Below are 18,400 nucleotides of genomic sequence, written 5' to 3'. Positions count from 1 at the left end.
AAGAACGGACCTCTGGAACGAATTACGGTAAGTATGTAACCAGAGGTACCACTGTACTTACTTTTGGGGTTGCGGGTGGCGCTGTGGGTTAAACCACTGTGCTGCTTGGGCTTGCTGATCGGAAGGTCGGCGGTTCGAATCCCTGTGATGGGGTGAGCTCCCATTGCTTGGTCCCTGCTCCTGCCAACCTAGCAGTTCGAAAGCACATCAAGTGCAAGTAGATAAATAGGTACTGCTCGGGCGGGAAGGTAAACGGTGTTTCTGTGCACTGCTCTGGTTTTGCCAGAAGTGGCTTAGTCATGCTGGCGACATGACCCGGAAAAACTGCCGTAGGAAGCGGACAAATGCCGGCTCTCTTGGCCTTTAAAGCGAGATGAACACCGCAACCTCAAAGTTGTTCGTGACTGGACTTAATTGTCAGGGGTCCCTTTACCTTTACTTACTTTTGAGTGGGCATGTATAGGTTTGGCTGCAAATTACTGCTATCTCACCAAGCAATTGATACAATGGGTTGAATCCAGACTAAGGCTGAAATCCTAATCCTGTTTACCTGGGGAGTAGGTAACTCTCTTTGAATTCAGTAGAGCTTACTTCTGAGTAGATATGTTAGGCTTGTGCTGTATCAGCCACTCTTTGCCACAACCAACTTAAGTCCCATTGATTTTAGTGAGTCTGGATCCAACTCAATGTGTTCAGATATCAAATATCATAACTTCCAGAGCAGAAGTTATCTGCTATTGGGCAAATGTACAATTGCCTTCATTTTTCTCCAGTTTAATTCTGTCTATACATTAATATAATTGAAACAATTTCTGTTTTAATACACTGCAAAAGTAATATATTATAGTTGGTGGTACTAGGAACAGAAATAATATATATAATATCCTATTTAAACTACTCTTATTGGGCATTCAAAGCCCATAAGCACATGGGGCAGAAAATAAGACACGAAGGGGTACATAGAGGCTGATTTAGGGTCATCCAATAGTGGCTCAACAATGTATGAATAAGCTTTTTGCCAGTGCATACAACCTCTTCACTTCTTCCTTTTGTATGAGTCACAATTAAATCATGAAGTCGCTAAATAACTAGTCTTTGAGCAGGGAAATCCAAAGAAACCAGGATTTTCAACCATGGTTGGTTTGAAGTTGCTTTAAAATCTGGGCTTGCTTTATAGTTGGTTTCCAATGTGACCGACCTGTAGTATTAACTCTCCCTCCCCCCCCCCCCCACAACCTTTTGTGGCCTGTAATATAATTCTAGAACCATTTGGTGACCTAGTTGTGGCATTGTCATAAAACTACACCATCATTTCTTGGCATATCGGTACAGTTTCATATTCACCTTTGAAAATGTCACCTTTTTCTTTGACATTGCAGTGTCATAATTGCTCAGTTAGCAATTCAGCAGATTTTATTGGCTATAAGAAAATGTGCTTCATGCCATTTTTTTAAGTTTTGGCTTTCTTCACATCTAAACTTTGTGATGCAGTTCCTCAACCATTCTCTTTTGCGTAGTTCAAATCTGAGCAAGTCTTCTGGAAATAAGACTTTCAGCATTGTCCTCTAAATGACTGTGTGTCAGGAAAAGTTGCAGAGTAGCATTCTGCTGAATTTTTGCAGTGACTGCTATATGTCTTCATTATTTTAAATGAAAAATTGCTGCATCCACCTCCACTTTAATTCCCCAGGGCTTGCTGTAATGCTTCTCCTTGGCCCCTATTAAAAGTATTCATTACAAACGTTGGGGGAGAAATCACCCTTATTGGCTGTTTGGCCAAGTTGACCTGAAAATGGTCAGGCTATGCTGCAAAGTGGAATGATCTCCCCTCTCCTCCCTCTTATGTCCCCACAAGCGGCTCAGGGGTCGGGTGTTGGTAGAACAGTGCTCAGGAAGAGGATTGTTCTCTCTGGCAAATTGAAATGCTTACAACAATTATGTCCATTGCAGTGATATGAAAAGTTAGGGATATGATTGTGTTTGTGGTGAGGAGAGAAGTAGTGGAGGTTGCAGAGGAGGGTGTTTGCTGTTGTAGTTTCCCCCTATCGTCTCTTCTGTGTTGCTCATTTATAGCCTGCTTGGCCGGTCTCTTTCTTCTTGGCACTTTTAAATGTAAGACAGTTGCTGAAACATCAGCCCTGCAAAATGTCCCTATGAGTAGGTATTAAGAAAAGAAAGATTAAAAAATTAAACAGAAATTAGGGGAAGGATTTGCTGAATTGAATTAATTAGAGATTGGAATACAGGAAGGGGAGGTATGAGGAGGTCGGGAAAGTAAGTTTTATGAATATAAGGGATTGAAATTATACTTGTTATTGTATGTGGTTTGTATGTTTTGTATGTATTCTTTCTTTTTTCTTTTTTCTCTTCTTTCTTGTTTTTTCTATTTTAGATAATTCTTTGAAAACTTTAATAAATATTTTATTAAAAAACCCCAAAATGTCCCTATGAGGATGAGGACTGGAGGATTTCTGATAAGGCATACTGAGCGGTCCTCACTATGCTCTTCCTGTCTCTACACTCAGTTCCTTTTTTCATGGTAGCATGGGAACCACAGTAGCAGAACCCCTTCCCATGTCACTTGGATAATATGATGAGCACACATCCTGCCTCTACCGTAGGCTAACTTTGCCCCCATTTCCAGGAGTATTGTTCAGATAGGAATGAGCTGCAGCATGGGCTCATTTATAACCACTTCCTGACCCACATATGAAGGAGCCATACTGCAGTAGCTTCTGTACAACCAGAGTCATATCAAAAGGAACTTTTGAAATCCATATAATGTTGGGCTGTACCCTGCTGTTCATTATAACCAAGGCCTGCCAAATGGGATGGTTTATTTAGTTCTACAGTTACAATTCCTGAGACTTGGACATCTGATCCTAGCTTACGCTGAGTCAGTCTAGTCCAGTATTGTCCACTCTGACTGTCTCTCCAGGATTTTTGACAGAGATTTTTCCCATCACCATCTACCCGATCTGTTTAGGATGAGATGCCAAAGATTGGACCTGGAGTCTTTTACCTGTGAGGCAGGTGGTCTGTCACTGAGTTATTTACTCCTAAGACTTCTACTTGTGGAATCACACTTGGGAATGTTGGAAAGGCCCTAACATATGCTAAGATTATTTTGTATTCACACTGTGGAACCCCCAGGAAGAGGTCTTGGATGGGTAGCCATTCCTTAAAATCCAGTTCAAAGCAGGCTGATTTTCTTTTTGTTTTCCATTCATTATGTATATATAAAGTTCATGTGTCATACTTCTATTTTTATTTTTGTGTCATTTGTAGAACTTCCAAGAGCAGCTGTCAGGATCTTAAGCAACATGACATTCCTTTTTGTGAGTTTGTCATACACAGCCGAGAGTGCCATTGTTACTGCTTTTATTACCTTCATCCCCAAGTTCATCGAGTCACAGTTTGGCATCCCAGCTTCTAATGCCAGCATCTACACTGGTAAGGCATTGCCATCAGTAAGGAAACCTGTAAGAATTATTCTTCTGTGACTGGCAAAAGAAAACTATTAGAAAAGTTTCAGCAATGTTCTTTTTAATTGTTTTACAGTTTGCAATTATTTGGCCTTATAGGTACCCATTGTTTATATATGAGCAATTTGCCATGTCTGTAGTGTGATAATGTTTTCTCATGTGGAAATAAAATTGCTCTGGCAATGCCAGCACCATCAAAAGGTTGTCCTGACCTGTTAGATTGCTATTGATTGCTTAAGAGTGAACTTTACTGCTCTTTCAGCATGTCTCACTCTCTTGCTTGCAGGTCATTCATTGGTCAAATGGCCTGTCCATATCTTTACTCATTTTTCATCTCAGCAATAACTGAAGCTATTAGTATGGTTATTTAAATCTATATAGCTCTTGTATGAATTTCCATGTAAAGGCATTAAAACATTACAATTGCCAAGCTGAATCAACCCAAAGGTCCATCTATTTTCTCCCAACAGTGACTATTTGCAGGCCTCTGAGTTAATTGGAAACAAGGCTATTCCATAATGTTTGCTTCCAGCACCTGAGAATCAAATGGATGTTGCTCTGAATTTGGGGGTTCCAGTGGTGGCGATCATAATATGCCTTATAAACCCTCCCATCTTTTGGCCACGTACTCAAAACAGCTTACAAAAGACATTAAATATTAAAACCAAGATTATCATTGAGACAGCATAAAACATAGCTAAAACAATTCATTTTTTAAAAGGTTGCATCATAAAATCAACCTGAAAACACTAAACCCTTTCCCAAGATCATCCTATATGAATTAGTTTAGCCTTTAAAAAGCCAGCTAACATAATTATCAAGGTTTATAAATGTACTTAGAAAGGACCCATTTAGTTAAACTAAAATAGCCTAATGTAAATTGCATCTTGGCAAGACTTCACTGCTCTAGAGTCCTTGAATGGGAAAACACTTTCTATTTACTGCCAAAGAAGAGGTCTAGGAAGGGTAGTTAAAACTGTGTAGTTAGAAGAGATAAAGAGAAGTAATGGAAGCACCTTGACATGGAATTCCTATCGGGGCAGGAGAAACTTAGTTGAAACGTTCCATATTTTAATAAATTTGTATAAGGGGAGTAACCAAGAGACGTTTTGTACAAATAAAGAAATAAAGAAAATTGGTGCAGACAATCCTGTATGGACACCTCCACAGGGTATGGAAGTTGTGCATTCTATAACATAAAATACAGTAAAGGCTGTTTTGATTGACAGTCTTGTAATTCCATGTGATTAGTACAGAAGCTACTCAGGCTCTTAACGAATGTTGCTTCTGTGTTTTATGGCATACCCAAGGGCCTTAATTGTATCATTGCCTAGTATTAGATGTGTACTCATAAAGTCAGGGTAAACCAAGCCTTAAGCTTGATATGAGAGATTGTTAATGTCCAACCCAAGAATGAGAGAGACAGAAACTGGTTAGTTGATGTATACTTTTGGATCAACTTAGATTTTTGAAAAAGGTCTTTCTCACAGCCCAATTCTGTCCATTTTTTCCTCACATTTAAGCCTCACTCTACTCAGTGGGGTCTATTTCCTTGTTTAAGATTGCCTAGTACCACTTGTGAAAACCATATAATAGGTATTTGTATATTATTATTTTCTCCAATGTTGGAAAACTTTTTGCTGCAACCTTCTGACACCAACTCAAGGACAGAAACTGGATATTGCTGACTCAAAACTATTCTTGGTTTGGGGCACTTAATACAGTAGCATCTTTGACACATTCAGAATCCATTCTTAGTTGTCTTTGGAAAGTAACTTATGTGTGACACAGTAGCAAGCAATCAGATACTAGATTTGAAAATGACATGTGACACTCTTGCTTAGCACATGCTTAACTTTGGAATCTCCTTTGAGCAAATCATGGCATAACCGAGTGCTCTTTTTAGAATGCATTGATTTGCATTTCATATACAGTACATAGTCAAAGAGAATATGTGTTGTTTCCCGTGTGGCCTTTACAAAGTCCGTTTTGTCAGTTTGATTTTAATCTGTTTCTTGGAGTCTATAAATTGTTTACCACTTATTTCTAGTGGTACAGTTGCTCATTAATAGAAGGGCCTATATAGGGAGCATAAACAAATATCACCTAGATTTTCAAAAGGAATACAAAGCAAATGAGCACATTTGGTTTATAGTTTTGCACAATAACTATAGTGTTTCTTATTCTTGATTGCCATGAGAAATAATGAAATATTTGTTTAAAATAGAAGGAACTCCACGTGCAGGGATAACTGTGAGTTCAAATGTCAAGGAAGCAGTTGGTAGAAGGGAAGAGATCAAAGGGAAAGGAGCTCCCAAATTATGAGGAGATTTTGTAGAGATGCAACAACAGGCCAAAAGTAGGCCCTTTGGTTTCTCAGGCTCTTATTTGTTTCCCATATAGTCCACACCTTGCTAGTACAGAATTTCTTACTGTGAAGTAATTGATTTGCAGATCCAGTTAATTTACCATCCTTCCATGTGTTTACTTTGACTTTGCTTTGCCACTTGCAATAAATAGATAGATATAAATATTTTAGGCCGTGATACATTTTTTTTCTATTTTCTCTCTCTCTCTCTGTTGAGACTTTTCAAAAACTAGATCTAGCATCAGCAAGACAGTTCCATAAAATAATCCTTAGTCATGAAATCCCATCTAAAAGGAAATGAATTACAATCTATACCACATTTGTATCCAAATAAAGAATTATCACCCAATTAGAATCTTAATTTAATTCTCTTGAATTTCACATATTTTCTAACAACACTTGGAACTGGTTCCCTTCCCAGCCTAGCATGAAAACAAAGCAATATTTCTGCTTGTATTTAACAATAGCTCTATTTATGCTGTTTCTGCTGCTTCTGGAAAAATCATAAGGAAGCTTTTATTAATCCTTTGACATAACTGAAGGGCAGTGAAAATTCTGACACTTTTTTGCTGTGGTGAAGTTCTCATGAAGAATTGCTGTTCGGTTAAGTTGGGTTTTGGACTGCACTACTTTTCACTTAAGGTGATGAACATATGATGAAATGCTCCTCCATGAAGAAGAAAAACCCTGCCAAAAAAGTAGCATGTCACAGAGAAGGCTAGGCTACTTAGATTCCCTCTCCTTCATATCTAGGTGTGTGTTTTTTTATATGCACTGATTTTTAATTTTGTATGGAAGACTATTACTTCAGAATTTGTATATTGCCCCCCCCTTCTGGTACATAAATACAACACTATAGAGTTTATTATATGCTTCATATGCTAATAAAAATCACTATAGAATTTATCGTATACTTCATGCACTAATAAAATCAATCTGAATACATTAAAGCAGTAGTGGTTAAAACCATGCACAGCAGCACACATATTCATTAAAAACTGCTTGAAAGGTCTGCATAAAATCCAGTACGATATGTGTGTGCGCGCCTTTTTAGGGAGGGCATTCCAGAAATATGGGGGCCACCACCAAAATGGCCTGTCTCTAGTTCTGACCACTCTGATGGATCTGGATGGTGAGTCCACAGACAGGACCTCTGAGGCTGATCTTAAGCAGATTCATTGTTTGCGGGGCAATCATGAAATTGCCCAGTTATCACCTCATCTGGTGGTGTGAGAACCAGCCTTAGGCAATGGGGTTATATTGTTTTGTCTTTGCATGACACCCTGAGAGTTCTGCTTGAATTTAAGGATGGGATATTAAGTGTTTTATCATAAAAATAGTGTAGAAATTTCACAGCCACACTGGTAGGGAAGGCTTTTCTCTTCCCGCCCCCTTTTATTCTTTCATTCTTAGTAACATAGAAAGTGTTTTAATTTTACCATTTTCTTTCCTTTTAATCAGGTGTGATCATTGTTCCAAGCGCTGGTGTTGGTATTGTCTTGGGGGGCTACATTATAAAAAAACTCAAGCTCAGTGCAAGAGAGTCTGCAAAGCTGGCAATGATCTGCAGTGGTGTGTCTTTGCTCTGCTTTTCAACACTGTTCATTGTTGGATGCGAAAGCATTAATCTAGGGGGGATAAACATACCATATACTACCGGGTAAGTATCTTTTGGCTTTCTAAATAATTCATGCCTTCATCAAAGCTATCCTGCTTATATAATGGTAGTAAACTTGCCTTATTTCATAAGGACATTAAATGTGGCAATCAAAAGAGAGTGCCGGGGGGGGGGGGAGAGGGAGAGAGATAACCACAATCTGAAGCTTTTGTGCAGGTGTGGAGAACCTTTTTCAGCCTGAGGTCCTACAATTCCTTGTGGACTGTATGTGCATGCCTATGTTCAGCAAAGGCAGAAAAATGGAGAAATAGCCTCTTGTTCTGGGCTTACAAAGTGAGTAACCTTGTCTTATATTAAATAAGACAGATCTGACTCAGAATGCTAGATATTTGGGACAAACACCCAAGACCTAACCTCTGGGCCAGAGAATAGAAACTGCTTGAACATTAGGGGAAACATCTTAATAAGAGCAGTTTGACAGTGGAGAAACTAGTATGACAGCGGAACCAATTACCTAGAGCAGGCATCCTCAAACTACGGTCCGCGGGTCACATCCGGCCTGCCAGGGTCCTGAACCTGGCCCACCCGGCAATTGCAGAACCCGCCGCCATCTAACGGGTCTTGGCCCAAAGTTTTAGTGGCACAGGAACATGGTGGGCAGTGCCAGGGAACACGCGGGTCCAGAGGGCTGGGGAAGGTGAGGCCTCGTCGGTCGGGAGAGAGGCTGCTCCAGCTTGACAAGGTACAGAGCAGCCCCAGGAGCTGCGAGGCTGTTGAGTGTTACAGCTGCTTTCTGCAGTGACCTTATCTACACAGAGATAACACTCAGTCTCCCTTTTGAAGTGAGGCTGGAGCGGAATAAGTAGCAAGCACAATCCGCCCCCTCCTCTCTGGAAAATCAGCATTCTTGCAATGGGAGGGGTGAAATCTCCTCATGGAGACCCACTTCCTTTCCTGCAAATCCCCAAGCCAAAGTCACCTGGACTCTGAGGGCGGTGATGGTGACTGAGGGGAATCAATACGCTGAGCCTTAACCTGTGAGTTTCACCTGCTTGCGCTGAGGGGAAAGAGATCCGTGCTGGCCGTTGCCTGCCTCTGGCAGAGCAGAGCCAGTGTTGACCGGCAACAGCCAGTGCCCACGCCGATGCCACGGATTCTCTGTGGGATCCCAGCGAGGGCTGCTACTTCCATTGTAGCTTCTCCTTCTGGTCAGCAGTGCTTGCAGACTTCGCCTGTGGCCAAGTGGCAGGGAGGTCCCCTTCCCCGGTCACTTCCCTTGCCTCCCAACAGTTGGGGTTTCAGAAATCTCCAAGAGCCTCTCCCTTTAAGTGGACCCTGTCATTCCTCTCCTGCCCCCCTTACACACACCTCTCATCCGCCCTCCCCTTCTTTCTTCCTCCTTTGACCATTTCTTGCAATCAGAATTTATTCTCCAAAGACCTGCGTGTAACACAAGTGCCCCCCCATCACCACATACTTCTAAGCCCACGGAAACCACATGCACACTGCACCAAGTTAAACTGTGGAAGTTGCTGGATTGGACTGTCAACAGCTACTAGTCCTGATGGCTATGCCCTGCCTGTGCTGTCTCTTCCAGTGTCTTCACCCTTAGAGCAACTGCACTGCATTTAACCCAAATATATCTTGTTGAAAATGTTCACGTTCTGCAGAAGGAGATTCTTACATTTCTGGCAGAACAGAGCAAATTGGCTAGTGCCCATGATGTCACCATGTTCAATGCCTTTAAAGTATATTGTAAATATTGTTTTGTTTTTCCTGTTTTTTGTGCACCACAAATACAATATGTGCAGTGTGCATAGGAATTTGTTCATATTTTTTTTTCAAACTATAGCCCAGCCACCAACAGTGTCTGAGGGACAGTGAACTGGCCCACTGTTTGAAAAGTTTGAGGACCCCTGACCTAGAGGGATAGTAAACTCACTTTTGCTTGAGGCCTTTAAGCAGAGACTGGATAGCCTTTTCTTGGGGATGCTCTGATTTTGGATTTCCTGTACAAAGCAGGGAGTTTTATTAGATAGGCTGCGCAAGATCTCCTCCAACTGTATAATTCTATGACTAGCAATAAATTTGGATATTCAGACTTTATCCTCAGTAATATATCTTAATGTATATCATTTGCATTATGAGGCCATAATTGTGCCTATGTGTTAATGGTGAGTTGGCTGGAACACATTCTGCTATAATAATGAGAAATTATGAGAAATAAGGTTTTATGGCTTATAGTTATAAAATGGTTCAATAAACTGATTTGAAGCTTGACTCTGGCATGTTGACAGCTGTTATGTGTGTTTTTCTTTGAAAGGCTGTGCTGAAATGTTTTTCCCCCTAGAAAGATTTCTCAATTTCTACTGCATCTTTTGAGAAATGGCTTGTTGTGTTAGGTCAAGGGGAAAGTCTAGTATGTGCCTTCCTTTAATGGTAGTTTCATTAAAAAGGCATTTTTGTGGCCAATATTAGTCAATGGACTTGTTTATTATTTCTGGAAGTAAAGAAGCATGTAGTTGCTAAGCAGGATTCTCACAGATAGCCACATTATTGAAGGGTTTACAGTTCAGGTAAGCAGTGGCGTAGCGTGGGGGGTGCAGGGTGTGCCAGCCGCACCGGGCGCAACATTTTGGGGGGCGCACTCGCAGCTCTCTGCCCCTACCTGGCTCACTCACTCTCTCTCACAGTGCTGGCTGTGCGAATCCGATCCGAGCTGCCGGGTCGCCACCCACTGTGCGGAGCAAAGAGAGAGCGATTTACTTGCCTTGCCCCGGGTTAGGGGGCGCAAATTACTTGCCTTGCCCCGGGTTAGGGGGAGCAAATTACTTGCCTTGCCCCGGGTGCTGACAACCCACGCTACACCGCTGCAGGTAGGCAAGGGATTAGAAATTACATCGAAAAGGGATAAGGAGAAGAAACCCAGGAGATAAGTAAAAAATAGTTTGAGAGGCATGGGGCTGAATTTTCAACAGGCAGATTTTTAAGGCACAGAAGAACCTTCAGAGAAAAAAAGTAGAAAAGGAGATTTAGGGTGCTTGTGTGTGATTTATCTGCTGTATTTCCTCTCTTTTCATTGCAGCCTTTAAATGCAAGTCTTTCCAGTTGACCTGAAAACCCCCAGCTGGGCCAGCTTTTGATCTTTAAGAACCATACAGTGTGTAGAAATCAGCTGGTGTGATATTAGGCCATGGGGACCTACGCATACCCCTGTTAATGTCACCCAGTAAACCAGTTGTACTGGCAAAAAAGCATCAGTAGCCAATAAAAGTTGGCAACTCTTATTTCACTTAATAAATTAGTCTAAAGTTGCTTATGAATTCTTGCCCTTCTAAATGACGTGTGATATTAATAAGAAATCATTAGTGAGAATATTTTTTTTCCTTTTAAAATTGTGTTTCACATTTTCCATTTCAAGTTTGCCTGATGAGAGAATTATAGGCATAGCTTTCTCAAAAGGTAATCAGATTTGTTGAAAAAAAAGCCTTTGGTTCCAGCTCTATCATTCTGTGTGAATGGTATTGGTTGCATAGATTCCATGTGTCTATTTCAGTAAACAGAACAATCTGGGACTAGGTCTACAGCTCTGCCACTGATAGCCATGGCAGTAGTGAAGCTGGAACTAGCTACAGGATAAGATACAATACTCTATCAATATTGCCTGTATAATGTCTGTTAAGAACATGGCATTAATGTAATTTCACAGAATTTTGGGGCTTGAGTAAACATAGAAAGCCCTTTACACAACATGTTAAACCGAAATGTGTTTTGCTAATTGACTATGTAGATGCTAATTGAATATAAAGATGCAGCCCTATGTGCACTTAATTGGGGAGTGAGCTTAGTCCCATTGAACTTGGTGGGAATTGCTTCTGAGTAAACTATGCATAGAAGCAAACTAAAGTGTCAAAGTAAGTGTAGCAAAAATAGCCAACTTGAACCCATATTTATTTGGTCTAGTTTTATATTAGTAAATAATATTCCTAGAAAATAGTAGCATAAATGGAAGGATTTAAATTGAATTAAAACAAGCTTTTTAATGCTTTCACATTCCTTGTTCCTTAATTCTGTGTATTTTTGAATGTTTATCAGTTTATTTCACTTGATGCAGAAAATGGCGCAGTTTGAGAGAAGTGACAAGCAAGAGGAGCCAGAGCCGTGTTATACACAGGCATTGCCACCATGCTGCAGGAGCAATAAGCTTGGCAGACCTCTTAGTTCGGACCAAATGCCTGAAGATGCTCTGTGTTCTGCAACTTTTGAAGTACTTTTCCAACATCATGTGTTGCATCTTTAGCATATGCTCCAACCATCCTTGTTTTATGGTACCAGTTCCCTGGTAAATCATTGTCCCTATTTCTATCTGTGGGGGCTGTCTTGTTCACATGAGTTGTTAGAGCTGCCAGTCTACAGGATTTTGTGGTGCATGTTGACACCAGTGAAGTAGGAAATGTACTTCTGTGGTCCTGGAAGCTAAATGTAGATTGTTAGGTAAGGAGGTCGAAAGTCAGCACCATCAAGTTATTTCTTCCTTAAATGCTGCCTGCTCCACATACTGGGTAGCTAGATAGGCAGAGGTGAGGAGCGTCAATGAGTAGATGAGATGAGATGATCGTGTCAGGAGAAGGGGTTTGGATTTGAATAACATTTTGGGACAAATCAGGCCTGTATAAAAAAGATAGACTCCACTTGCACCAGAGTGCAACCAAACAACATTTTAAAAAGGTAGTGGAGCAGCTTTTAAACTGATACCAGGGGGTAAAGTCAACAGGAACTCAGGATCATCTGGTTTCAAATTAATCATTCCTAAGAGATGAACATGGGGCATGGGTGGTGCTGTGGTTTAAACCACTGTGTCTCTTGAACTTGCCGATTGGAAGGTCGGCGGTTCGAGGCTCTGCTACGGGGTGAGCTCTTGTTGTTCAGTCCTAGCTCCTGCCAATCTAGCAGTTCAAAAGCATGCAGTGCAAGTAGATAAATAGGTACCACTCCGGTGGGAAGGTAAACGGCGTTTCCATGTGCTGCTCTGGCTTCACCAGAAGTGGCTTAGTCATGCTGGCCACATGACCTGGAAAAACTGTCTGCAAAAGCAGACAAATGCCGGCTCCCTCAGTCTGTAAAGCGAAATGAGCACAACAACCCTAGAGTTGTTCGCGACTGGACTTAACTGTCAGGGGTCCCTTTATCTTTACCTTTAAGGGATGAACATATTTATGACTGTCCACATGATGGTGAGGCAGAGCTAGGCAATATAAGCGCAGAGGAACAAGATAACTGTTCCAAGAGGCCAAAGCACCGTACAGCAAAACGCAGGGACATCTTGTATAGTTTATTGTTAATTTTCATCTCCTTCACTTATCTGGCTGCCCCTTTGCCGGCCTTTCCCCCCACTCAGGAGTTAGCCACCTCGTGACATCACTAGGCCCCATCTTTGATTCCCAGACTTTGGGATGTTGGAGACCAGGCAGTCACTGACATCCAGGTCTTGTACGGTTGGTTCTGCCAAATTAGAAACAGTGTGAAAACAGAAGTGTTCAGCAAAATTCCGCAGGCACTAGGACACACAGAGAGAGGAGGGGTAAGTGGAGGGACAGAAGCCTGCAACCTTATGACGCCTTCATTGTCAAGAGAGCTGCTAACTAATGCCACAGCTCCTGAGTTCCTGCAGGCTTTTCCAATTCTGAGACACCTGGAGGAGCCATCAGGGTGTAGCATGCGACTAGCAACAGGCACAACAGGGAGCAGGAAATATAAACACCATAATAATCAGTGACATTGAGATCCCAGGGACATTGGGAGTGAGTGATGCTGTTCGGATTTACAGGTCCCAAAGCATATGTGAAGAAAGAATTTATTTAGGCCTATGGTCTCCAGACTGGAAACTGATCCTAATCCCTGGTACAGGGAAAATGTTTAAAGGGCATTTGTCACTCATGTATAATTAATGTATTGCCACAGTGCCATGCCTGGGTATAAATATAAATCAGGCAGCTAGGAAGATAAGGAGCTTAAAGGGGACTAATAGGACACCAGCCAGTTCCCCAATTCCCTGCACCCACCCATTCAAATAGGGGATGCTGGAGAGAGAAGGGGGCTGTGCCACAAGTTAGTCCTGGAGTCAGAGAAATGAAGCCACAGTTGGAAGCAGCGTACTGGGCTGGATGGTCTGCTCCAGCAGCGCTCTTACATTCTCATATCCGCATGTTTTCACATTTGCCTATCATATCCTTTTTAATCCTCTGTTTTAGGTTTTAAACTCTTAAGAGAAGGGTCTTGTTTCTCCTTTCATAGCTGTAACAAAGCTGTAGGTGCTCTATAAATTCTAGTAAATGGATTTATTTCTTATGCACAGGACCAAAAGCAGAACCTTCTCTTTAAAACCTTGTGACATAAACAAATGCTGCAAAAAGATTTGCTTTTTGGTAGATGTATGTATCCTAAAACTATGATGCCAGTGTAATAGGAAGGGTAACTACGGTTTTGGTGGTTCAGTGTAAAAACACATTTTTCAGTTTGGGAGAAACATTAATATTCCTTTGTGTTTCTTACTCTTAGATTTTGCACTTGGTTGCAAAAGTTGGGAAACTACCAAAAGACTGAAAGGATATTCCGTAAATTTATGTTGACGCACTCAGTTCTATGCTGATTTGCCATAATTTCCCATTATCATCTGAAAACTCCAGGACTTCCTGTGTATTATATCTTAGGATCGATATTGGCAGCTCAACCATTGTCTAAAGGTTGTTTTTTTGACAGCTAAGCAGGGGCGTAGTTAGAGGTTTATAATACAGTGGTACCTCAGGTTACATACGCTTCAGGTTACATACACTTCAGGTTACAGACTCCGCTAACCCAGAAATAGTGCTTCAGGTTAAGAACTCAGGATGAGAACAGAAATCGTGCTCCGGCGGCGCGGCGGCAGCAGGAGTCCCCATTAGCTAAAGTGGTGCTTCAGGTTAAGTACAGTTTCAGGTTAAGTATGGACCTCCGAAACGAATTAAGTACTTAACCTGAGATTCCACTGTATTATCTGTGCTGTGGAGAAAGTGAACATTGGTTGTGATAGTCAAATGAAACATTCAGGTTCCAGTGCCTCTGAATTTAAGTTCCTGGTGTGTGCATGTGTGTGGGACAGACAATGGCGATCCTTTGTTGCCCTTCATTGATCTAAAAGTATTTTTATTAAGTTTTTAATGCATGATTGTTCATAACTGAAGCACAAAAGGTACAATAAATTATAAACCAAGATAAAGTACTTGAGTATTCAAATGCAGAGTATTAAAACCTATGTTCAAATGAGAAAAACAAGTAATTAAAGAAAGATGGGGGATTAAAACTTGCATTAGCATTGAAAGCCAAGTAAGAATATTTTTCTACAATGAGGAAGATGGGGATAGAAGAGCCCAAGAAGCTTTTGAGTCCTGTTTGCAGGATTTCCCAAACCCCTGACACTTTTGGAATAGGATGCTGGAGCTAGTGTCCCTTCCTTTGATCCAAAAGGATCCTTCTTATATCAGACAAACAAGCTAGTCTTCACTGCATTGAGTATAAATGGAAAAATAAAAAGAGCAGTGACAACAGTGAGTTGTTCACGAGTAAATTCATTAGTGAGGGGTCTGTTGTTTACAAGCCGGATACATTCATGTTGTTGTTTATGTTGGCTGCAGCTGTATCTGTCTGCTATATGACAAGCCTGAAGGAGTTCACAAAATGTTCCAAATGGCAGCCAGAAATCAGTCAGTACTCCACTTCTTAAAGTGCCAGGCTCAACAGCTTCAATTCCTTCTCTCTTCACCTTGATCAGTAATTTGAAGCAAAGATCAGTCACAGCAACAATTCAGTTTTTTGTGCCTCCTTCATTATGTAGGCTCCTTTAGGGCACAGCAAATTAAATGTATTAACATTTGGGACTTTGAGGGGAATTTCCTTATTTTATTCTAGTCTTCAGTGTTCCTCTCCTCTGTCTTTTTTCTGGGTGGTTGTAATTAGTTTTTTGCCTGTGTGTGAGGGTGTTTGTACTCGTTTGTCTCCCTTCGTCCCGATTGTGGATGATGAGGAGGTGGTGGTGGTGTTGCGGTGTTTGCAGTTGGGCATTTGGGATTCTGGTGGAGTTCATTTTAGAGTGATTGGGCCAGGAGCTTGGCACTTCCTGTGTCTCCTCAGAGAGCAGGAATGTTGTTTCTCTTTCTCTCTCAGAGCTTGGGGGGGGGGCAGTTTCCCTCAACAACCCCAGCAGCTCCTTGGAGTCACATTTCCCTGCCCTCCTCGTCCAAGCAGGATTGCGATCTCGTGGCTCCCTCTTTTTCTCTGACCATCTGTGGCAACATGCTTTCTGCCAGAGAGAGGAGCCACGTCTGGCGCGCTGCAGACAGTTGGCGGGTTCCCACATTTTTCACTACATACGCTGGGCAACTGTGCTTTTGAGGGACGGCACCTCAAAGCACTTGGGACCATTTCGTACATTTTGCAAATCCAGGTTTGCTTCAGAGGATACACTCCATAGGGAGTTGTAGCTAATCACTGCTTAAGGAACTTCCTTCTATGAATTGCATGCTTGCAATGTATTAGGCGTAGACGCACTCATCACTCTTGGGGGTCCATCTCCCCAAATATAGGCCTATACCCCCTTGTGCTTATGATGCAATGGAAAGCTCTCTTTGTTTACCCCCAGAAGTCTCCCAAATTGCTGCGGACTCTCAGGAAAGGCCTGGAATAAGTACCAGAAGAGCTGAAACTGGAGAAGGGAATTGGGGAAAATCAGGTAGAGGGAGGCTTCTATGAGTGATGCTTGGCCTATCTCCCCACCCCAAATTCCCCACTTCTACTCTAGCCTCTGGGACGCAGGTGGCGCTGTGGGTTAAAGCCTCAGCGCCTAGGGCTTGCCGATCGAAAGGTCGGCGGTTCGAATCCCTGTGGCGGGGTGCGCTCCCGCTGCTCGGTCCCAGCGCCTGCCAACCTAGCAGTTCGAAAGCACCTCCGGGTGCAAGTAGATAAATAGGGACCGCTTACCAGCGGGAAGGTAAACGGCGTTTCCGTGTGCGGCTCTGGCTCTGGCTCTGGCTCTGGCCAGAGCAGCGATGTCACGCTGGCCACGTGACCCGGAAGTGTCTCCGGACAGCGCTGGCCCCTGGCCTCTTAAGTGAGATGGGCGCACAACCCCAGAGTCTGTCAAGACTGGCCCGTACGGGCAGGGGTACCTTTACCTTTACCTTTTACTCTAGCCTCTGGAGAATCCCCCAACCTTCAGGAATGTGGGGTTTTTTTGGGGGGGTGTCAAGAGGGCTGTGTGGAGAGGAGGAAAAAGGAGTTCACCTTGTGTGAGCATCTTTTGGTCACACACTTGATTGGATAAAGGCTACTCTTGCTTTTTATTCTTTTCATCCTATTTTGAAAAATAAAATCACACCATCTTTGAAATAACCCTAAGGGTTTTTCTGCTCCTTATGTGGCAGTTGCGTTCACTGTCACTGCTTAAAACGTAGAGCTGTTTTTCAAATTCCTGAGTAACACTGAAGGTGAACAACACTTCGTTTAGAAATCTAATTCACCTTTTTGGTCCCCCTTCCCCCAATGAGAGCAAAGTAATGCTTCAAAATCCAGTGCTCACCATAAAACAAAATGATGACTCAAAAATTTCTCAGTGCTGTGTTCTTATTTGAGTTCACTGCTTATTTATTCAAACAGTATCGAACTGTTCATAAAAGACATGTGTAAATATAATCAGCTTTCAAAAAGCTTTTATGTTTTGCAGAATGTTATTTGTTTGTTGAGAGCTTCGCAGTGAGCTTTGGTCAGTGATGTCTTTTCAGTGTTGGTCATGAATATTCAATAGAATTTCTGCTGCAGACAAAAGAAGCACCCTTTTTGTTTTCTTCTACTGCAAAACTTAGTCTTGCCTCTGGTATAATTGACTGAAGCAAATACTTTAGCCCAGTACTATAAATACAGTAATTAGAAAATGCAGTGATAGCTGAAGAATACCTTTAATAAAATGTATTTTTTAAAATCAGATAATTTAAAAGTACATAAATACATTGGGTAGAAAAACCTATAGAAGGTAGCATTATACCGGTACTTAAGAGTAATATTAGCTCACTGGGGCACAATATAACTATAATGATTAAATATCATTTTAAAAGGCAAAGAGACTCAGACTCTTACAGGTCTTATTTATTCATTTTATTTAAATATTTATAAGCTGTCTTGTTGGGCCAAGTCCAGGTTTCTATGGAAACCTGTGCTGTATCCTTTTTATTGATATTTATGGTACTTTCCTACTAACTTATGCAATAATAGATGACTGGAATTTTCATTTTCTGCTATGCAGGTATGTATGCTTACTAAACAGATGTTTTTGAGGGACAGATGTGGTTTTTAATATTCTGTTGGGAGCTGCCCAGAGTGGCTGGGGAAACCCAGCTGGATGGATGGGGTATAAATACTAAATTCTTCTTCTTCTTCTTCTTCTTCTTCTTCTTCTTCTTCTTCTTCAAGTAATTTGCATGGTTATATGCAGACAACAGAACTGAAACAATAACAACTATATAGTTAGGAACTTTTATTATTTAGTCAGTTTAAGCAAGATGTGTATCTGAATGGTTTTGGAATCAGAAATGATCTTAGTCAAGATTTGGCATATTGAAAATGGTCTAAACTCAATCTAGATGGACAGCCACCAGACCCCTTTTGTTCAAGGGTAGAAGCATGAGCTCTTCTCCTCTATCAGTAGTAACTAAGAGCTCATTTGCATCTTACTGCATCAAGCACCAATCTACATGTGATGCTGTGTAAAAGCAAAGTGTGAAGATGCACATGTCCAAATACACAGTGGACAGAGAATTTCAGTCCATGTATGGGGCCCCATGTCTTCCCTTCATATAACTGCTGTGTAAGTGCAGTGAACTCTAGTGTCCCTGCAGTGCCACA

The 18,400-nt window shown here is 41.6% G+C and overlaps 1 protein-coding gene across 4 annotated transcripts in view; it reads left to right on the top strand.

Moving 5' to 3' along the window:
• Positions 1–18,400, top strand: part of SLCO5A1 (solute carrier organic anion transporter family member 5A1) — a 61,110-nt gene that overhangs the window by 33,757 nt on the left and 8,953 nt on the right. For all 4 annotated transcript variants that reach the window (XM_079983075.1, XM_079983076.1, XM_079983078.1 and 1 more), the window contains 2 exons: positions 3,289–3,453; positions 7,315–7,513. In XM_079983075.1, coding sequence (XP_079839201.1) covers positions 3,289–3,453; positions 7,315–7,513 — 364 coding nt within the window. The remainder of the gene's footprint in view (positions 1–3,288; positions 3,454–7,314; positions 7,514–18,400) is intronic.

Source organism: Podarcis cretensis, assembly GCF_951804945.1.
Source record: "Podarcis cretensis genome assembly, chromosome: 7".
Taxonomy (NCBI): Eukaryota; Metazoa; Chordata; class Lepidosauria; order Squamata; family Lacertidae; genus Podarcis; species Podarcis cretensis.
Note: the sequence above shows the minus strand (reverse complement) of the source record. Positions and strands in the feature narration are given on the sequence as shown.